At 38.2% G+C, this 23,641-nt stretch overlaps 1 protein-coding gene across 1 annotated transcript; it reads left to right on the top strand.

Annotated features, from left to right (window-relative positions):
* Positions 1-2,656: 2,656 nt before the first annotated feature.
* On the top strand, positions 2,657-23,641 carry slc45a2 (solute carrier family 45 member 2). The gene is made up of 7 exons (XM_017407541.3): positions 2,657-3,414; positions 6,088-6,264; positions 12,513-12,883; positions 14,726-14,869; positions 20,241-20,364; positions 20,733-20,938; positions 22,826-23,641. Exons 1-7 carry the CDS (start codon positions 2,943-2,945, stop codon positions 23,045-23,047), a joined length of 1,716 nt encoding a protein of 571 aa, XP_017263030.3. The 5' UTR covers positions 2,657-2,942; the 3' UTR covers positions 23,048-23,641.

Here is a 23,641-nt window from a genome sequence, read left to right as displayed (position 1 = left end):
AATTACAAAGATGATATATTTTATTAAAAGCATTAATTAAACTGCTTATATGCATAATATCAAAATGCAGTACCACCAGGGTTGGGAGTAACTAGTTACGTGTAGCAAAGTTGCCAAATTTAATTACAAAATAAACCTTACTGTAATCTGTTACAGTTACACGGGAAAATATGTAATGCAAACTACAGCTGCTTCTAAAATATCCACGATTACAATTTGCATTACATTTCTATAAGAAAGCTAAGCTATATGTCAATTAATCTTTATTTTGTTGCTTTTTTAATCTTCTACACAATATTTATTGGGGTTTTTTTCTACCAAGGACCTTCTGTTGCGGGGGGTCAAAGCTGAGTCTTGCTTTTGTTGCTCCAACACTTCTTTCTAATAATAATTTAATAATAAATATCTTTGATAGTGTTGAGTACTGTCAGTTTATCACTGTCAAATTTAAACATTTGTAAGTGGTTATTAGCACCGTTTAAAATAGTTACTTTTTAGTTCTGTTGAATATTAACTGAATGTAATTAGTTACATTACTTGTGTAAAGTAACTTTTGTTTCAAATGTAGTCGTATCTAATTCCCTTTTCAAAGTAACCCTCCCAACGCTGAGCACCACTCATGTCTATTTGCAGCATTTTATGCATTTTAAAGCATCTTAGTATACAATATTAATTAATGCCTTAAGATTATTTACTAATTGTTTGGGGAGGGATGCTTCGACTTTGTCCAACCCTGCTGAGATGAAGATGCAGGAGTACTTTCAAAATTAGTTGTTGCATCATGCAGCTTCACATCAGCTCTACCCCTCTTTAATCAGAAGCTCACATGTTGCCTTCAGTTACGATGAAGAGCTTTTCTTGAGGCGTTTGTGTTGCAAACAATACAAACTTTTTCAAGCTTTGTTTGGAGAATATTTTTGCACACGTGCGTCCAGCTCTGAATGTCCAAAGGTTGGTCGCATAAATGTTCAGACGACTGGTTAAAAACATCCTACAGAGTAAAAAATACTTCATTACAAGGAACTCTATGTAAATATTTGCTGCAGGGTGACACTGTACCTCGTGCCTGAGTGTGTAATTTCTCAGAAACTGGATAATTGTAAAGTTTTAGGAACTTTTTTTTCTATGTTTTGGGAACAGAAGAAGGTTTAAGAGTGGCTTTTTTGAGGCCCTTTAATGGGAAGAGAAGTGGTTCATGTAACGTGGTTCAAGCTGATTAAAAGACAGAGGAGGTTACAGTCTCTTCATAAAATTAGTAAAATAATTTAAAAATATATATATTTAAAACTACAAACTGTCTTACAAAATGTTCAGACTAGTGCAACATGTTTTCACACCCAATATGGTATGAATAAAAACATCCCATATTTTTAGACTTCTTGCAGCAGCGTTACATAAAGCAGACATCCAAATTTGGCTGACAGGTTTGAGGCCAAGTCACTTTCTGGCAAAGTGAGTAGCTTATAATTTCTTTTTCCTTTCTCTTTTGGATCTCAATTAATAAAAAAGTGAAGGTTCTAGGCTGCCAAGAAATAACTTTACAGAATAATTTAAATACTTCTTTTGATTTTGAAATCTTATATTGTCCATGAACTGTGTACATTACAGATTTAATATATATGCTTTCTCTTTGATTTTGATATGGCTGATGTGTCTGAAGCTGGTTCGTTTTGGTCCAGTGGGATCAGATAGTTTTCAGGAACTGCCAAAGTATATCCCCCGTGAACGGTGGTTCTCAGAGTTGGGTTCAGGACTCCACTGAATTACCCATAAAGTAAATCCCTTTTTATTGGCTGATGAGTTGATATTCGGTGCCTATATATCAAATATCAGCTGATTTGATACATGAAAACATGCATTTCTAGGTGCCACTATGTCTCTGGAATTATCCATTATTATTTCTTAGCAAATTGTCTATTCATTTTTCAAGTTAACAAATTAAATATTCATATAAATATAATAGACTGTATTAAATAGCAGGACATAATACTTAACAGGCTAATTACATTTAAAATTGTCAATAAATTATTATTATTGTTATTAAATAACAATAAATAGAAGTTACTTAAAACTCTTAATAATGCCTCTATTTGATCACAGCTTGGGTCGTGTGTTTTTTATGTCCTCTTCCAGTGAGTGAATTCATGCATTCACCACAAAAATAGAAAAATAAACCAGCATTTATGTGTTGCTAGCATGTCATTCATGCTCTCTTTAGTTTCACCAATTAATTGTTAAACAGTCTGTGCCTATTTTAAGAAGATTTGTGAGATCTGCTTTTAAGAATTCACAGCACTTTGAAGTCATTGCTTTCCACAGATTTCATATTTGGTTCCCACTGCAAAGGCTGGCCTCCATCCTGAAATCCCATTTCTAAATCAGAGGCTTTGTGGGTAAAATGCTGAATAGTGTCAACTCACTCTGAGTTAACTTTAATAAACTGACGTCTGAAAGCATAAAGCCTCACGTGCTGTCAGAGGAATGTGTTGAAAATAAGTAGTTTCTTTGAATTTCAGTTTTTCTTGAATCACTCTTACAAGCACACTATCCCAAACACACTCACATGACCTGCTCGGGTGTGTTTACTACTTCAGACACTACAAGAGGGGCGAAACGACACACCATAATCCTGCACATACACCCACTTTTTTCCTCTCCTCCCTCTTTAAGTCCCATTCTGCTGTGCTCAGTCCACAGAGCAGTCTTTCGCTCCTTAAATAAATGCTGACTGGATCTTGGAGTTGTTGCTCAGCTATGCAGTAGAGGAGAGGATTAGTTGAGCCGAGCACCACTGCATGGATTTGGTGTTTGGCCATTTAATCTCCACCTAGCTGACTGAGGGAGACCATACTCTCAGTTTTTGACTCGTTCCAACTATTTTCCTTCAAACTTTCATCTCATCCTCCCCTTCTAGTTCCACCCTCCTGTCCCTGCGCTCCACTATGACCCTGTTGTCTGGGGACCAGACTGCGAGGCCCCAGTCCTACGCGCTGTCAGAGCCGGGCAAACACATCAGCACGTCATTGCACCAGTACATAACGGACTACTCTGGCTCCAAAGAGGATTACCTGGACAGTGGGGACAACGCTGTGTTTGGAGCCGTGGAGCCTCCCAGGTGCTCTCGGGGTCGCCTCATCCTCCACAGCCTGGTGATGTTCGGGAGGGAGTTCTGCTACGCCGTGGAGGCAGCCTTCGTCACGCCGGTGCTGCTGAGCGTGGGCCTGCCTCGCAGTCTGTACAGCCTGGTGTGGCTGATCAGCCCCATCCTGGGCTTCCTGCTCCAACCCATCATCGGCTCGGCCAGCGACTACTGCCACTCGCCGTGGGGCAGGCGGAGGCCCTACATCCTGGTCCTTGGCATCCTCATGCTGCTGGGAATCAGCATGTTCCTCAACGGAGATGCTGTCATCTCAGGTGAGGGAAAGGTGGGAGAGGAGTGACGGAGTCAGAACAAAATGTGAAAATTCCACTTTTTCTCTTTTTATGTTGTTCCTTATGTCCATCAGCTTTAGCTCACAGACTTTAAGATCTAACTGAATTATTTTCACTCTGATGAAATAACCATAACTTCAACGTCTTAACTAGAATTTTCTCCTGTTTGAAAGGCTTTTTTCAGACAAAGTTTCTGCTTGCTTTTAGATTTTAGGGGGAAAAAAAGACCCATTCACCATGACAAAATATTTAACTTGGTAAAAGTTAAGCAGAAGCGCCTCAAAAAGACACTCCTTTTAATCTTGTGACTGATCTGTGAGGCCTGTGCTGATGCTCGCTGGAACAGGCATGTGATGAAACACAGAAAAAAGAAAACTCTTATTCAGTGTAAAGTTGGAAACCTCAGATAAAATTTGAGCCCCAAAATCATTGAGTGAGACTCAGCTGGGCTCCTGGCAGCATTACGAGTTGACCCTTGTGTAAAGATAAGGAAGTTGTTTCTCTAAAACAACTTTCAGGAACTGCTTTATTCAGAACCTTACTTGTGTGCTGAGTGTGACAACTCCCCTTTATTGCTCCCGATCATTTATGGCTTCACTGTACATTCAGTTAGGATCCTCATCTCGTAAACTTGATTATGTGTACGTACAGAAGATCTTTTTATGATGACATTGTACACAGGACACGAGTAATCAAAAATGCTGCGATTATAAGTTGGGTTTCAGTGTAAAAAAAAAAGATTTACAGTCCTCATTTGAACTTTTAGTCTTTCTTTTGATGTTCTTTAGTTAAGCTGATTACCTCCACACGTTTCTCAGGGTTCTGATTAATAAGTGTGTGACATAAAGTTTGCATATTTGTAGCCATTTTGAGTTTGTTCTTTTATTCTTTATATCATCTCATAGCTAATCTTGGGCAATTACATTCATGGCCCATCAGCGACTGTTCTCCTATGTAGAGAAAGATGTCAAAAGATAATTTGTGGCTTAATGGAAACAGATGAGGCATTTAAGACACTTTTTAAATCCATCCTGCTGTCTCAGAACATAACATCATTTAATTATTCATGTAACCCAGATTCGGTCATCATCATCAACTACCTGGTTGTACTTTTACGGGCCTTGTTTTGTGCTTTGCTATAAATGTGTTCCAGTATGTTAATGGGATATGACATATTGAGTAATACGTGTTTAAAGTCAGGATCAGTGCTGCATCGCCAGTGTTCATCTGATACTTCATGCCAAAACGTCAAACAGTCAAAAGAGTAAAATACTAATTTTACTTTTTAAATTGCAACATTTGTGGTGCCAAATGAAATACTACACTAAAAACCAAATTTTGACAAACCATAACATTGTTACTTTTACAGCAAATGCACCAGCAATATAAAAGTTGGTTGAAGAAGTTGCTGGACCTTTAACTTAAATTAAAAGTCTGACAGAGCTCTTTTAGTGGTTATGTGGGACTCTGGTGTCAACATTTGTGTTTATATTTGATCTTTTAAAAGAAATATATGTATGTATTTAAAAATCACCTAATGTCATTATTTTTCTGATTAATATAAGTTTTTGTATTTTGGTTATTTATTTATGTTCTTGTTTTTTGTTCTGACACCATCTTTACTCCTTGTTGTCTTTTATAGTTCCTTTTCCCCTCAGACACCACCTGTCCTCCATTGACTATTACCATCTCTCCTTTTAGTACATAAACTCCACAGCTTTTCTCAGTCAAATTGTCCGTTTACCATCACGTGACTTGGCAGTTTAACACTTACTTTGTTCTTCTTGTCACATGTTGCTGCCTTTTAGATTGTGTATTTGTTGTTGCAGAACCACTTTATTTTACATATTACCAGAGGCTGTCAGGATTTGGGTTTTCTGTGTGTTTTTGTATTTGGTTTATTGTTTCTTTTGTTGTCTTCATGTTTTTGTCTTGTCTCTGTGCCTCTGTCATCATTCACTTCTCCTCAGTCTATCTCTCGTTTGCCTGTCACGCCCATCTACACCTGCTCCTAACTTTGTAATCATCTCACCTGTGCCCACTTCACCTAATTACCCTCTGCCTTTAAAACCTGGTCATTTCTTCCACTCGCTGCTAGTTCGTTGTCGCTTCATGCGCCGTCTGGTTTGATTCATGTTTTGCTCGTGTTTGGATTTTGTTATGTTTAGTTTTGCTGCCTTGTCAGCCGTTTGTTTTGTTCTTTTATTCTTAATAAATTAGTTCCTTTTCTGAAGATGAGTCTGCGCTCTGGGTTTGCCTCCTTCTCCACCACACCTGACAGAGGGTTTTCCTAAAATCAGGCCAAATTCAAATAGGATCACAAACAAGCAGACCTGTTGAAAATCACATCAGAATTTGCCAATGATGCAGTCATAGCTTTATTGCAAATTGTTGCAAGACATAAAAGGAGTATTTATAAATTGTTAGATTTAAATTATGGTTGTTTGTGTTGTCATTTGCTCTTGTTCCAACCAGTCATGATGGGAGTCTTAAATGTCCCTGCTAGTTTTTTTTTCTGGGTTGCTAGATGAAAACCCTTGGTTTAGAATATACAGTGCATCAGAAATTAGGATATGTGTTCATTATGTTACGTTGTCATTAATATATATATTTGTGGTTCGTTATATGATGGGATGTTTGTGTTGTTTCTTGCAGCACTAGTGAGTGACAGGTCTCTGAGGAGCATCTGGGCCATCGTTGTGGTGATGTTCGGGGTCGTGCTGTTTGACTTTGCTGCAGATTTCATCGACGGGCCCATCAAGGCCTACCTGTTTGACGTGTGCTCACATCAAGACAAGGAAAGAGGTCTGCACTACCACGCTCTGTTTACAGGTATGTGATTAACACATGTTTTGCTGTTTTAATTGACCGTTTTTACTGTTTTTTTTTAATTCCTGCTAATGAATTTTGTTTCTGACAAGTGTGTTGAATTGTCTCATGAGCCTTTTTGTAGATGACTAACTGATATGACACTCATGTCTGCTGTGAGGGTGTAGGTGTGGTCGCACTGACTGAACAACAAGCAGACATTTTTATTGGCCGAGCTGCTATCCGTGCGTTTGCGTGTTGAGTGAAGCTGTGAATGAGCTGTGTACAGATGATTTTTAAAAGTGATGCTATGGGGCTCAAAGTAATAAATGGACAGTTTGATGAGTGCATTAATTTTCTCTCTAATAAAGAGGAGGATTCACACCATTCAGTCTGAACACTATGGCAGCTATAATAAATGATGGGCCAGCTAGAATCTATTTGTTTTACTCACTTCATCCAAAGAGTTCCTTTCCTCTGACTGTCAGGACATGAATGGATTTTAGCTTCTTGTGTGGTCACTTGTATTTCAGATCTGACCCTCTGGAAGTTGTTGTCACACAAGTCATGTTTCGCCATCTACCCAACACCACAAGCATCTGTTTCTTAGTCTCTCCGATTTCACACTGATCCCCTCTCTCCTTCCTTTTACACCCCGTCTGCTCAAAATATTTCCATCCCTGTCTTCAGGGTTTGTCTTGTCCCGTAGACACAGGGGGTCTCCTCAGTCTTAACTTGTTAGTCTCACCTCATGGTGACACAGAAAGGTGAAGCAACAGCAATTGAATGTGTCACTTCTGACAGAGCCACCTGGTGCTTTTCTGTGACAGGTTTTTATGACATCCTACTAAGTCATACTCCACACAGACCTGTGTCGATACTTCTCGAGTTTCTACCGGGCTTGAAAAGTGGTTTGTCCAAAAGTTTGACAATTTTATTGAAAAATTCAGTCATTGAGTCAGAACCAGTATGGATTTGGGGAAAAAAAAAATATCTGCACCTTTTGCAAACTTGAATTTATTGCAGTTTGAACAGTTTGATAATAAAGAATTGGGGTTTGGAGTGATTAAATGTAAAATCTTTCAGGGTTCAGTGTTAATTCCTAAACTTTTATTTTATATATTAATGGATTGTCTAGAATACTATTCTTTGTTGTTGTTGTTTGTTTGTTTGTCCTGGGAATGATTTAAATTGATTACAAAAAGTATGGTTTGTGGGATGTTTAAACTTGAGAAATTGTTGAATGACATTAAAACATTTTTAAATTGGTGTGGGAAAACACAAAAATGGATTGTAAAATATATTGGATAAGTGAAATAAAAAAAATTTAAATAACATACATGTATTAACTAGTTTCAATGTTGATAAGTGGTTTTCAACTCACTGTTTTGGTTTTACTCCTTTCAGTTTTCCTTTTCACTCACTGTATTTGAACATTAGACACATCTGATGTTTTCAGGGAAATGCAAACTCACCATTTATTACATGTTCAGCAGCAGGAAATAGAAAAAGGAAACTATTTGAATCACTTTAGAGCACTTGGCTGTTTAATAGTCAGAAACTTTCTTCAGGAAAAGCTGAAAACCAAAACGGAGGCAAAAGGAGAGGAAATAAATGAAGTACACATAACAGTTTAGTTGTTTTTAATCAGGTGTGGTGTAGATTTTATCTAAGTTCAAGAAGTCATCTCTTTCTGTTTGCTGCTTCAAATAATAAAACAGAAGTTTACAGTAGATGGAATATTTAAAGATGCATTACCTGGAAAGTTGAGAACTGGGAGCTAGATCATCTTGTCACTCTCAAGTAAACTGACTTAATTAGCTGCTTAAAGTCACGGTAAATAACCAATCAGTCTGACTTAATAAACGGTTCCTAAGCTACTGAAGGTTTCTGTCAGGTAAAAGAAGAGCTGCTTCAACCTTTTTATCTCTGAATAATGTCCTAATAGCCTTCATTAGGGTGTTATTTGTCTGTGTTCGTTTAATGATGTGGAGTCTGAACATGAGTCATGATTGGAAATGACGTTTTACATCAGGTTTCATGAACCTAAATAACCAACTGAATATTTAGTTTAATGATGCACGCTGTTGCTGAACATCTGAGGACGTTACGTACACCCAGAGATTGGCTCCTCATGTTCTCCTCATTTCACTAGGTGGAGTTTTGGAAAATGAGCCACATGTGAAAGAGGAGGGGTTTAACGTTTGTTTGGCTACCTTTCAATTTTTTTTTTCATCACCTGCTGCCATGAAAGCCAGGCAATAAAGTAATTGCTTGTGTCTGTATGTGTGTGTGTGTGTGTCTATGTGTCTTGATTGTCTGTTAGCAAAATATCTCATGAACCACTGAACAGATTTTAAGGAAACTCTCAGGAACTAATCATTGGATGAACATCTACAACTGATTAACTTTTGGACTCAAACCGATTAAAGATTTCTGCCACAAGTAATTGAACTTTGCAAACACACCTCAGCCAGTTATCAACATATTGAGCTAAAATTTGGTATAGTAGTAGCTGAGAGTCATTTCCAACACATACTCTAAGAACTATCTGATGACATGAGATATTTGTGTAAAACTTTGGCGTGTAAGGCAGCGGTCGATAAACATTCCTTCAAGGAAGGCTAGCTTCATTAAATACTGTTCTTCAGCCATAATGATTTACTTCATTAGTTGCATCTCCTAATGGTCTCAATTCTGCACTTTATCTTCAGGATTTGGTGAGCAAAATGAATTGTCTATACTCCTAGATTCCAAGAAAAAATTATTACATTATTTGAGTTTGACACAGCCAAGTCCATGCATCAGAGCAGTTCTCAGAAACACACCAGATTTAATGAGAATTCGGTGAACATGTCAGTGGGTTTTCTATAGATTTTCATTTACTCCCCGAAGCTTTCTGGGAAGACACTGAGCACAGCTATTCACACTGTATCTGAGGCAAACAGGGCCTCAGTTGTTTTTTTTTTCACAACCGTGAATATTTCTGCACTTTAATTTTAGAGTTTTTAGGTACTTAGGCACTCAATTTCTCATATTCAAATTAATTTTATCTCCAATTTGTGTGTTAGAGGTGGAAAAAATAAATCTATTTACCATCGCAGTGACATTTATTGTTTTATTTCTGACCAAAAAAAGGAACGGAAGATGGACGTTAGTGACATTTAATCTTCTTATATTTCATATCACTTATTATCAAGTGTAAGGGCAAAGGTCAATGTGAAATTAAAAGCCTAACCTTTCCTTCACAGATGTTAAATAAAGCACTGACCAAGGGGCAAACGGGTACACACCCCAGTGGGCTTCTACATTGTTGGGATGGAGGAAAAAATAAAAATATTTAAATATTTCCAGACCTTCTCGTGGGCCTGTCAGTCTGGGTGTGGATGAAACTGTGGCCCAAACAGAACTCGCATCTCTGCACGATGAATAGATTTGTATTTTACAACAAGTAAAAGTCCTCACTTTGAATCGGCTTTATCGCTTCTTACATGCTGAAAACCTTTCTGTACGTTCCTGTTTTCACATCACAACCTCATAAAATGTGGCCCAAATGAAGCCTAAAACAAACAGCCAAAAATAAACAAGCGAGCAGTCAGAGGATAAGACGATGTCTTTGGCGTGAGCGTCAGCAGAGCGCTCAGCTGCCAGCAGGCAGCGGGTGGTGTGAGCACGTAAGTCAGGCAGTAATCCAGCCCTGAGCTTGTCATGTGCTGCAGTCATGGGTCTGGGCTGAGAGAAACGGGGGGCCAAGGCACATGACTCTGGAGACAACCACTGCTGGTATGTGGGCTTTGAGGAGGAAAGGGCAAGCGTTGGGAGTTTCTTACCGTGAGCCTCACATGCTCGCTTTTATCGAGGGCTGTAGGTTTGTCCGGAAGGGCCTCTGAGGCTGAAAACGCAACAAAACTCAAAGCAAGAAAGTGTAAAATGAAACAAAACGGGAAACACTGCACAATTGAGTGACGAAATTATTAAAATGTATATATATTCTGGTTGTAAAAGTTATGAAGGCTGGAAAACTGAGTCAGCATCACCACCAGAAAGTCATTTAACAAATGAAAACAGAGACCCTGCCTTTTTGTTTTCCAAAGGGCAGCAGCACAAGTTGATGCATTGTGAGGCAACAAGCGAACTGATTTCCATACAGACTGCCTTATATCACAGAGTGCATCATGGCAGAGCTTTTATTCTGCTTTCAAAGGAGGTTCGAACAGAACAGAACGCGCACTAATGGATGTACCTTCCTAAACACCAGCTTCATTCACTCGCAGCATACTTACATTGTAATTTAGCTCAATGCATCACCGGGCCATGGTCCAATTTCAAATAGCTGCTGGAGTGGCTGTAAGCTCTCACCTGCAATATCACATTCAAAAAGGCTTTTTGGGTTCTTTCATTATTTTTCCACCCCTATAAATAAGTGTGAGACACTTGCATCACAGTTGTGATCAATCTCGCAGGATTTTTTTTCTTTTTTTGAACTTGTCATAATATGAAACTGTTTCACTGTAAGTGGTGCTCGATGCTTGTTTATAGGATTTCATCAGGCTCATTTAAAAATCATTCCTCCTCTTGTTGCTCGCGTTTCTACTTTGTTTCTGTGCAACCCATTGATTGAGCCGCAGTTAAAAAAAAAGAAAAGATAAAAAGCTCAAAGTTACCGCTGTGGGTGAAAAGGTCCGAACTTCTATTGACGATACAGAATATAAAGGGAGGGGAGATAAATCATCCAGCCAGGCAGATTCCTCAGGTGGTTAATAGTAAACCTGCCAGTTACGTGAATGTGGAAAAAAATGGCCTCAGTTCACTCGACCGACCATGTTTAGAGGAGTTAATAAATCAATCAGCTGGTTAGACAACCAGTCAATACTTATTATCTCATCTATTTACCAGTCAAGTCAAACTGTGTTGCGTGACATGATGCAAGCAAGTGACTAAATAAACAGCTCTGTGAAAAGGTTGTGAACAATTAGTATCTTACCTGTTGTAGATAGCCTTTTGAACATCCTCATTTTGGAATATGATCAATTTTGATATATACATAATTATTGCTTTTAGTGTTAATTGACAAAATGTTTGTTTTTATAGCTTCACTTTTATAGAAGTACTTTAAAGTTGTTGTTTTTTTATGAAAAGCAGCAATGTTGCAATGTTTATGAAAAATAGATCACAAGTGCTGATTTTAGCTCTCCTGTTTTTACAGCATTCTCCCTAATGTGAGTTTGCTGTCAGTTTAACTCTTCATCTTCCTGAAATGCTCGTTAAAGAAGCAATTTCAGGCACTATACAGTATCTATTTTTTTTTTTTTACAAGACATTCTGGAGGAAGAGTTAATGATAAATCTGGTTGAAGAAGACAGATGTGACAATTAAAACATCGCACCGCAGCCCTCTGAAAGTATTCAACATTCCACCAACGGCAACACTGATAGCAATAATAACAAAAAAAACAAATACTGTATTCTGATTTTAAAATATTCCTGATTTGTGCTCCGTGACGAGTCTGTCTAGATACTAAATTCTTCAACAAATAACATTCATACACTCCTGTTTCCATTCACGACTGGTTTCTTTATATCAGGTTTCCATGGAGTTAGACTTTATTGTAATCTGTTAAAAAGATCTTAATAGTTCTTCTTTGTGAAGGTCTTTCCAAGTTTTCTTTTCTTTTTGTTATTGTCAAACAAGCATTTCTGGGATAATACTGAAAGCAGCCAGTATTAAAAGGAGAAAAAAAAAACAAGTTGATTATTGCACAGTATTGTATGATTTGTTTCCCTTATGAATTTTTTTTTTTTTTTTTTTTTTACTGAAAGTCCATATTATACAGTTATTGGAAAAAGATGATTATTCCAGAGACGCTTCTTGTTAGTTTCAGCTCATTATTGAGCTTAATGAGATGCAGTTGTAGTGTTTTAAATATAATTTAAACTCGTGTTTACTAATACCTTTCCTGTATCAGCATGGGGCAACATTGCGCACAATATTGTGCCAATACAAAAAAAAATGTTTATGCTGCCCTTAAGTGGCTTAAAATTCAGTTGTTTTTCTTTTGCCCCACACTGGTGAGCAGTAGTAAACGTAGTGAAAAGTTATATTCACTTTTTAAACTGGAAAATGTGCAATATATCTTAATGTTGATCAATATTTGTATGTTTTAATAATTTATTTATGGGTCTTTGGTGAAGGCAGCTATTGGGATCGATCTGAGTCCAAAACTTATTCTGCCGTGGGGACAATAAGTGAATCTGTTTCTGTGTGTTCTCCAGGTCTGGGCGGAGCTTGTGGTTACCTGGTGGGAGCAATGGACTGGGGCCACTCGGTGTTGGGTCGCCTGCTGGGCTCAGAGTACCAAGTCATCTACTTCTTCTCAGCACTCACCTGGGGCATCTTCCTCACCGTGCACCTCTTCAGTATTCCAGAGAAGCCTCTGGGTAAGGAGCCATGTGTATCTGACTCCGCCTCATCTCCCAGTGCCCTCCTGCTGCTGAGCTCGCACAGCAACGGCTACGGAGCTCTGAGCAAGGAGCCCGTACCTCCTGTCGCCCCGGCATCTGTTGGAGAGCTCAGGCCGAGATCTTTCTCTGCTCTGGGAGAAGCCAACTCGGTGACGTCCAGCTCCAAGCAGCCAAACAAAGAGGTGTGTAGCTGCTTAAATGTAAATACTGTTTTTTTTTCTGTTTTTCAGTTGGAATAATTAATAAAGCTTCCAGTCTGCTAAAAAAAACTGCTGATTTTCCCAGAAATTATTCCTGCAATGAGCTGGTCAAAGAGTTTTAACTTTTGATCTTGTGAAGATCAATCGCTCCATCAGGCGAGCCTCAGAGTTCACATCTGAATCTTTAAAAAAATATACATAAATTCAAAAACTGCTCCCCTGTTCTGCTTTAGTGTCAGCATGCAGTCAAGCTGAAAAAGCTTCACCTTATTATTAAACACTTCATTCCTCAGAAAAAAAACCCCTAGATTTCTGACACTTACTTAATTGGGGTGTTTCCCTAATGAAAAGCTATTTTGTTCTGGAAATGTGTTTAATATGAATTTAGGTTTATAACAGCTGAACAACCAATGAAAGTTGATTCACGTGAACGAACGAAGAGGTCAAATCCATCTGAGTGTAACCTGTCAACTTTTGTACAAAGGAGATAAATGGCAGAAAAGTGCCTCAATAACGTTTCACCGTCATTTTACACTAACCTCCCCTCAGGGCCCCCTGACCAGACAGTCTTATAATCTGTCTGTTAGCAAAACATCTCATGAACTACAGGACACATTTTATTGAAACTTTCAGAAAATAATCACTGGATGTACATCTACAACCAATTAACTGTTGGAGTGAACCTGATTCAAGATGGCCGTCACAGCTAATCAACCTTAGGAAACACAAACATGGCTATAACTCAGACAGTTTTACAGATATTGAGCTAAAGTTTGGTGTGGTGGTAGCTGGGAGTGATTCACAACGCATACGCTGAGCGCTCACAGACTACGCAAGAGCTTTGTTTAATACTTTAGCAGGAAACTCAGCGGGCGATATGAATTCCTTCAAGGAATGCTAGTTTAAGTTGAGAATATGAATTTATGGGAGGGGAAGTCAAACTCTAATGATTGCGCTGTTCTTAAAGATCAATGATAGCTCCCATCTGGCCACCCCTTTGGAAAACTTTTTGAAGTCCCTTTATTCTGTATCTGATAACATCTTGGTTTTGGTTCAAATTAAGACTTTTTTGTTAAAACGTTTGAAGCACATTGTTGAAATGAAAAGAGCCTCAATCATTACCTTCTCAAAACTTACAATTTTGAAGCCTTGATTTTGCTCTGAAAATTGCCGTCCTGTTTGTAGCTTTTTAGGAATCCCAGTTTTGACTTCTTTTCTTTATCCTGCACAGCAATCAGCCACAACAATGACACCAGGTGCCTGTTATTGTGGAGGTTTTCACACGTTTTGTGGGCGTGCTCAATCCGCTAGAACGCTTCACTGAAAAATATGTGACAAAGTAAAACACATGAATCCCAGAACCTGATGCATTTAATGTTCCTCACGTAGGCAGCCAGGGGTTTTATTGTTTCAGTTGATTTTGGTACACATTTCATCTCCGCGCTGTGTAGAAATAATACATTTTACCCGAGATCCTGTTGAGCTGACAAAAGAAAAAAAACACTGATTTAAAAGAAAATATTTGCAGCAGTGCAAGAAGTCAACTTCTGAATGATGTGACTGATTGCTGCAGCTTTTTCAGATGATTATTATTCATCACATTGTTTTGATCTGATCCCTCTAAGCTCCTTGTAATGAAACCCCTAATTCTAATTAGGATCGTTTTTGTTTTTTTTTCATCAAAATTGATTCTTTTTTTATTCACCCCATCTGTTGAAACATTAACAGAAGACCGATGAGTCAAGCCAAAGCAGATTTCTTTTCTATCAGTATTTGTAGACTTTCTCTCTGATATTGAATCTTTGTGTTTGTGTGTGTGTGCAGGTTCGGAAGAAGATGACAATCAGGTCCCTGATGAAGGCTGTCATCAACATGCCGAGCCACTACCGCTACCTGTGCATCAGCCATCTCCTGGGATGGACAGCTTTCCTCTGCAACATGCTATTTTTTACCGATTTCATGGGACAGGTATTGATCCGTTTGAGTCTGAGCTTCACTTCATGCAGTTTACAGAAGAAAAAAGAACCATTTCACAGCATTAAACAACCCAGCTTGTGACTGATAATCAAACACTGCACATATAGGGATATGTGCAGTGTTTGATTATCAGTCACAAGCATAATAATAATAGATTCATTTTAAACAAAACTACCAAGAATATTTGCTTGATCTCAATATTGAAGCTTTTCTCAGTTTAATTTCTTTGAGGATTCAAGATTTTAAAAACGCCACTTTTAAATCATGTAGAACTATGACACAATAGAAAACACAAAAAATTTATAAAACAAGGATAAAAAGTGATGAGACATAATTTTTCCTGAATAAATAAGCAAACATTTATATCAGATAAACCCAATAATAAAACAATCATATTAATTCAGCTTGTTCTGCAGTATGAATTAATGACATTCTGTATAATATATTGAGATAATTATTAACATACAGATTTACAACATGAATCTAAACACAACAAAACAATTTACTTCCCTGAGTTTCTACATTCTCTACAGGCCTGTATATTGTAATGCAGCTCCTGTTTTCAAGTCAAATTTGGCCAATTTTAAATTCAAATGTTTAACACAACTAATCGTTCTTTTTATAAACGGGTTTTTAGGAATTATACACGTAGAGCTAAAATAATGGATCACATGTAATCATAATTAAATTACCAGTGCCTGAGTCTCCACAGAAGTCTGTGTCATCCTAAAAGAACTTGAAGCTGGAAAGCTGGATCGATTTCTGTTACTGTCACTCATAGTGACTCAGTCAGAAATCCTATGACAGGATGTTTTCACCTTGAGGGAACTTATTTCACCTCTTTCTTTAATGTGAACCTGAGTATTGTTTCAGGACAACAAGCTTTTAGAGACTATAGAGTTGGTGTTTGAGGAAAGCCAAATCACGGGACCGACAGAGAACTCTGAGTCTGTGTTTGAGTTTAAATCCACTTTTTTTTAAGAACATAAAGCAGACATCAGATCTCCTCTGTTTTCTATGCTGCTACATGATGACACATCCATCGATTATGGCGTCACCAGCTTCAAACTTTTAGTGGAGGCCTCATGTTGCTTTTTCTCAGACTTTGATGAAATTCTGTTTAAGCCGAAAAACTAAAGTCAGGAGTCTTGAACAAGTCTCCAAACGTAGTTATAAAAGGAACCGGTAACGCACTGAACATGGAGCCACTGAGAAGAAGAATTGTAGAAATCGGGACATTTGACCTTTTATTCATGCTCACGTTATGCGCACAGGATAGATTCAAAATAAAGATCTTAAAAGCATTTCATCAAGATGCCTAAGAAAACGTGGAAAAATCTAAATGTCAAAGTATTCTTTTCTGAATGTATGCACATACATTTCCTGAGTTTAAGCGCTGCATGGAGGCTCATTTTAGCCAGTATGTAAAGAAAAAAAACTTACATAAGTGGCGTCAAGACTGAGAACTACTTTGTGTTTTTAATGTTAGGTTGTCATGGGTTGTTTTCATCAGTTTAAGATGCAGATTTGTTGTTGTTTTTTTTTTTTTATGGACAAAAACCTAAAGGAGGCAAAGGAGCTGGACATGTTCTCAGAGATTAAGACTTTTTTGGTGGGTTAAATTAATGATCTCATGGCACAGTTGTTGTGTAGTGTACAGACTGAGCGAGTTGCCCGCTGTGGATTAATTAAAACAGCAAACACCATATCGATGAGGTCATAAGGCTGCTTCTCAAGCCTGTATCTCACTGGGCGGCGACTGTTTGTAACAAATTATTGAAGGTATTCACAATGCTGTCTCCAAAGTCTCTCGAAGCGTTTGCAGGGGATCTCAGTTTCTCTGCCACAAGAACATGTTTGAAAAATCTGCAAGACAAAAATCTCTCCCAAAATATCCACAGAGTCATTGTGGATGTCCGAAACCCTCCTGATTCCTTCTCAATGTAGTTTCTGTCATACTAATGCGCGTATATGTATGCAAACACTTGGAATCACACTAAATCGCAAGTTTGTCAAAATTTGCCAGGTGAAAATTTGCATCTTTTCTCACAATTTGGTGTCTCTAACTAGTCCCCAACAGCTGCAACCCAGTGAGGCTTTACGAAACCTCAGTTACAGGGGAAGAACAAGGTCAGTGATGCTCTGTGGATTTAGTCTGATCAGACACAAGGCAGTATAGAGCTGATGCTCTCGGCCCACGCGTGCCTCAGTTTTCACCTGATACCATTAATTGGGAACAGCTGGGATTAAGGGATACCCAACTGGGACAGATCATGGCCGAACTGTCTTCCTCCCACGTCAGGTGAGTAGGGCATGCGTGCCACCTGAGTGTAAGTTACACAGTTTATCAGTGTTTGTAACTTTGTCCACCACTGGAAGTGAGAAACACACAAATACTCTTTATTTTGTGCCATCACAGAAAATGAAAACACAGTGACACTTTAGGGGCTTCATTTCCTGTGTGGAATTTTGATTGCCCATTTAAGGATAACCCAACTTTCTTTTTTTGTTTCTGCTCTGAGATCTGTCAGTCAGCAAACACCATGAGAAAACAATTCATTAAGGCTGGTTATTATTATGAAGCCTGATTTAACTGGCGATCGTAGAAAAAACTGCGTATTCATCTCTTCTTTCCTGAATCATCGGAGAGACTGCAGAGTGGTGCGCTGTCACCTCACAAAAGTAAGGTTTAAATCTCAGCTTGATTTTTCTGGTGTGTTATCAGCAACTTCTCCAAAACACATTTTCTTTGGGTATTTCGGGTTACTTTTCATTTAAAAACATCTTTTCTGTTCAATGATGATCTTGCACAACAATGGCTGGGATCAGCTTTAACCCCTTCAGGACTCTGAACAGGAAGAAGCAGGGAGGTGAAAAGACTAAATAAAACTTATGTACAGTAAAGATAAGATTATAAGAATTAACTGCTCTCAAATGCAATCCTGCGCTCTTCTCTTTTTAATCCTTTTTTTGTATTGTTTGAAATTCACACCAGAGGCTCCGGTAGACACACTTGCTTTCAGTTTATAAAAGAAGCATTCACCCAATGACACATTAATGAAACGAAGCTGTAAATATGCCTCGGTGTCAGATGAGACAAGGTGACAAAGAGAGAACAACAAATTTATGCTGAGGTGGAGAACAGAACGTTGTGATATTTAATGGTGTACGTGTGGCAGCTGACGGTGGGGACACTAGGTGTTTTGTTCTGATCTTGTGTGATGTGTAATAATGATAAATGCTTCCAGAGTGATCCACATCCTACTCTGACCCCTTCGGTTCATTAACCACAGGTTCACTGATGGCTTTTTCTCCAATTGAAGGTGTTTTAGCAGGGACAAGTTTTGTGTTTTCTGCCATTATTTTAAAGGAAATAAAACCAACCCAGAAAGTGGCCAACATCATATTATTTCAAATGTCTCTGTATTCTTAGGCTCAGTCTACTCTGCACTTGATATTTATAAAAACTGCAATTTTCTCCTACCGTTGCACATCCTGGTCACACACAAACTGAGCTTTTTTTAAAAAATTCGATTTTTTAGAATGCTTTCCAAAGTGGTGTTTTAAAAAAACAAAGTTTCTGGTTGATCTCATGATGCACCAGCCTATTTCATGCACGCCCACACGGCATTGTTCCTTAGAAACCAGAACAATGGAGCTGTTTTTACCAGCTTTTCTGTGTCTGTCTTGCTTTAGCCCAACCTTGTCATCACTAAGCTTTCATCATGTACTGAAGTAGTTGATAATTGATAGAAAATTGTAAACGGTGTCAAAGGGAAAAAAATGAACAAATGAGCTACAATGCGTGAATCGAGCAATCCTTCTCGTTTATTTGATTTTTTTTTGTGCGTCTGAATCAATATTTGATCATTGTGCTGTCTGATCTTTGCATTTTTTTTAAATGAAAACCCTTTAATTTTAAAACATATTTGGTTGTTTAGTTTTGCAAAGATTTTGACTTGTGGTTGTGTTTCACTGATAATCATCATTATTTTGGTAATTAATATTATTTTTCCAAAACTTAAAGTCTGTAAATGTTCAGTAAATGTGGCTATCTGCCATATTTTACATGCTCTTATATATATATATATATATATATATATATATAATTTTTTTTTTTTTTTCAGAGACACCAAAAATAAAATCTACAATTAAATAAGAAATGTGCTGCAACAATCATCTATGTAAAAGTCACTCTGGCTTTATATATTTTAAGACACAGTATATACCTATAATGCCATCCACTCTTGAATATCTTCAGTAATTGCCACCAGATGTGGCAAAAATTTCCGTAAAATGACAACTAAGAAAACAGCAGTGCTGACATTTACTGTTTTTAGCGCTGAAGTGACAGCCAAGCAGGACTTTTATCTCCAATTAAACCCATGACGCGGTCTCCAACATGTCTCAAGATCTCGAGTTGCATTTTCACACCTGCACAGGAGCCCTCTTCAGACTGAAAACATCTGTAGCAAATGTCCAGCTTGAAAAACCACTCTAATGATCAATAGTATTGAAAAATGATCCAAATCTGCCTATTTTCATTTTAAAAGTTCCAGCAGGGGGCGGCTGCCAAAGTGAGCTCAAAATGAGCTGAGGTGATAAAGGGACCCCTCCATTTATGACCTCTGACCTTCTGTCATCTTTCAGACTGATTTTTGGAATCACCTTGGATAAGTGTTTACATACCAAGGCTTTACCACTCTAATCTAATCAGTAGAGATACATTGTTGTCACTTTTTATGACACTCATGAAAAACACGATTTATGCAGAAATAAAATTCTGTTCATTTGTTTGTGAAATCTTTTGAAATGTGAAAAATTAACGTTGATGATTTTATTTTTTTGTGTTTGTGCATTTATTTAATAAGAAGCTTAAAAATGATGTGTGCGGAGGTGGGCAACAAACTAATGTGCACGGCCAACAATGCAGTTTTGCAAGCATGTGAAATTAGGCTGTGATTTTCCAAAAACTGGCCACTCAAATTGCTGCCGCACATCTCGCTGATTACAAACAATCAGAAATCAGTGAGACTGCAATGGAAAATCTGTCAATTTTCTGGCAATTTTGAGTCACCACTTAGGCTCCAACAATCACAGGCCTGATAGTACTTTTAGAAAAATTCTAGCCAAGCTAAGAATGCTCTTTATCTGTATTTTGACTTGTTATTATGGACATTCTCACCACCTAGTGGCAGGGCTTGAGTCTTTCATCATCTTTGTTAAAATCATTTGAAAAGGAAGAAAGAGAGAAAAAAAAATACTTGTTTATGAAAATATTTGTCGAAGTTCAGACGGAGCCTTTGTAATTCACTGGTGTGTATTTAACGCTTTCCGCGCCTCTCTCCTGCTTCTATTGCAGATCGTTTATAAAGGAAACCCCTATGCAGACCACAACTCTACAGCTTATGTCACGTATGAGAGAGGGGTGGAAGTTGGCTGCTGGGGACTGTGCATTAATGCGGTGTCTTCTGCTCTCTATTCGTGTAAGTGTCTGCCTGACAAAGTGTGTTTTTTCTTCCACCGTTATCAGTGCAGTCAACATCCATTAACATCCTGACACATGATGGCCACGACAGCGTTGTGCAGCGAAATGGATAACGGTGGGCAATCAGCATTTTCCTGTCTCCTGAAATGAGGTTCACAGGTTGCAGCTTCTCATTAACAGGCTGTGCACCAATGATGTTTCGCCAAAGGCATGCTGAGCTACATTATATGTACTCAATTTAGAAAAAAGGCAGATCTGAGGTAGAAATGCCCATGTACAATAACTTTAAAAAAGTGATAAAGGGCTGCATGCACTTGATTTCGAGATGATTGCAGCCATCCATGATGTGTGTTTGTGTGTTTCCAGACGTGCAGCGCTGCCTCCTTCCTTACATCGGCTTGAAGGGATTATACTTTATGGGCTACTTTGTGTTCGGCATGGGAACCAGCCTAATTGGCCTCTTCCCCGACGTCATCGCAACACTCATCCTCTGCAGCGTGTTTGGCGTCATGTCCAGCACACTCTACACCATCCCATTCAACCTGATAGCAGAGTATCAGCGTGAAGAAGAGGTACTGGACTGTCTGAAGACGAGTTGGATTTTTTTCCCACAGCTGGAGTGGTTTTAATTAGAAGGCGAAAACACACTCAGCCAAACAAACAGGACGTTTCGTTGCTTCAGCTCAGGTTGTTTCAGTACAAAAATAAATTCTCACCGGCAGTGAGTCATTCGGCTTCATTTATTAATAGATGCACAACATGGCAGCAAATTTATTCAGGTTTGCTGAGTTTCATCAACTTACAGCACAAGGATGTAAATCATCGCGCCATCAGTGAGTTGCATACTTTTACGATTGGTCCCAAAAATGAACATGACAAAGTCACAAAGCAAAACAAGCCATTTGCTAACATCCATAAATATGCATGACTGTTAATAAATAATAACTAGTGTGCTGTTGAAGTTCTATTGAATTGTATGAAACCATTACTAAGCCCAGGCCTAACCACTTAAAAACATGTTTGTCCTCCAGAAACACTGAAAACACAGAACTAAAGAGAATATAAAGGCTAAATTTGTTACATTGTTATTATATTAAGTTAAAAATATTAAACTCCTGTCTCAAACAGAATTTTATATTGTAAGAAATTGTACAAAAAGTATCTCAGGGTTCAGACTTGATAAAAAAAAATCGGAGTTCTTGTTTCATAGTTCTGTTATGTTTAGATTTAAACTTCATTAAAATGTCAAAATGGCAAGAATTGCTTACTCAATTTAAAATTTGGGGTAAACATTTGATATTTTAGTGGCATATTCTAAACTTGAGCCACTTTAGACAGTTTAGACCCAAAGAATCTGGACATCCCTGTGACATTAGGAGTCTTGTGTTGTGTTTAAAAGCATCATAAGATATGCCAGAGCTTAAATAATCATGGTAAACAGTTTAAAGACCAACATTAGTTGCAGTAAAAGCATTGTAATGAGCAAGTAAATCTGAACAATGACAGGCTTAGGACTTTTTAAAAAGTATTAAAGTGAGAAGAGAATTCTGTTTGGGCAGGAAAGCATCCAGGTTTTACGGCAGGAATATTTGTCGGGTCATGAATAAATGTTTTCACAACTATAATGTGTTAGAAAACCCTTCGCCTGAAAGCCATGCAGGTAACATTTTGTAAACGGATGGAGAAGTTTGATAGTTCAGAATAATACTCTGGTTCTCCAAACTTGGTTGATTTTGCAGAAGCCACACCGGCACACTCTCTAATAACATATACATTTTTAATTTGAAGCCACACCAGAGAGATTAGTGGATAGTTCTTCCCTTCTGAGCTGCAAAACACATTATTTAGTTGCTAAATGTTGAGTTTGTGAAAATTGAATTGACTCTCTGGTATAAAGCTTGTTTAGCCCAGTTTATTTAATTACAAATGGAATATTCATTTACTCTGTTTTCCGAAGGCCCTGGGCTCATGGATACAAACAATAAAGCAATTTGGATGCCTCCAGTGATCGTAAAAATAACGTGCTCATTTAGTTTACAGGCATCCAGATTTTATTTGAGCACTTTCATTATGTGCACTAATTTGTTCCCTTGCCGCATTGCAACACAAAACGAGCGGCACCTCTTTATTTTTGTACATTTAAAAGCTAAGATTTTGATCGGAGATGTGCTGCTGCCTCCTACATTTGTTCAATAAATCAGTTGTTAGTGGGAAAAATGAAACATCTCTTGCTCGCTCGGTGTCTCATTAAGAGCAACCAGGTGACAAGGTAATACGTGAGGGGAGAAAAAACTCCAAAAGACATGTCTGATTGAGACCCTTTGGTAATAGTTTCTGGCGCTGAGGCTGTTTATCCCATTTCTTTTGGTCACAGACAAGCTTTGCAGCACAGAAATCGCTGAGAACAGGTTTTTCCTCTCCTCACTAATCACCACTATTCCCGCCTGCTGTGCTTCCAGGAACAACCGAAGCTACAGGCGAGCGATAAGGCCCCTCGGGGCACGGGGATGGACTGTGCGGCGCTCACCTGCATGGTCCAGCTGGCTCAGATCATCGTGGGCGCGGGGCTCGGGGCTCTGGTCAACGCAGCAGGAAGCGTGATCGTGGTGGTCCTGTCGGCCTCGGCCATGTCCCTGATAGGCTGCATCTTTATCGCTCTCTTTATCAGATATGTGGAATAATAATTAAAACAAAAATTACTTGAAAATAATTTTATTTGTGTTCTTTTAATAAATGCAATATCTTTATTATATCCTTTAAGTGTCTGATTCTTTAGAGCACAATTCTTTTTGTGCCAAATTTGGTTGACATGTTCTGCCTGGAGGCTGAAACGGTTCGGGTTGACTGGATGTGATGGATTATTGTTTTTTTTCCTCTTTAGCTGCACTGCAGACTCAAGAGCCAACATTAAACATAATATTTTAGAACAGTACAGAAGTTTACTGTTTACTTCCTCTGCAGATTGCTCCTTAATAACCTCCTTGCTATCCACTTTGGAATAAAGTTCCTGCAGACAAGGTGAACCATAAATATAAAGACAAATTTTAAGACTTCATCTACAACAAAAACAAAACACAATTGAAGTCAGATGGACTTGTTTACCATGCCAGTGTACAATGTGTGAAGAAATGGTGTGCTGAAAATGTGCTAAAATTCAAAATGTGGAGGAAAAAACTTAAAGTGAAAGAATATAACATTGGTTTGTAAAGCGTAAAACATACTAATACATGTCAGTTAAACACGGTTAAACAACATATAAGTCAAACAATTTATGC

The sequence above is a fragment of the Kryptolebias marmoratus genome, linkage group LG14, assembly GCF_001649575.2.
Source record: "Kryptolebias marmoratus isolate JLee-2015 linkage group LG14, ASM164957v2, whole genome shotgun sequence".
Classification (NCBI taxonomy): Eukaryota; Metazoa; Chordata; class Actinopteri; order Cyprinodontiformes; family Rivulidae; genus Kryptolebias; species Kryptolebias marmoratus.
This window is presented reverse-complemented; position numbering and strand designations above follow the sequence as displayed.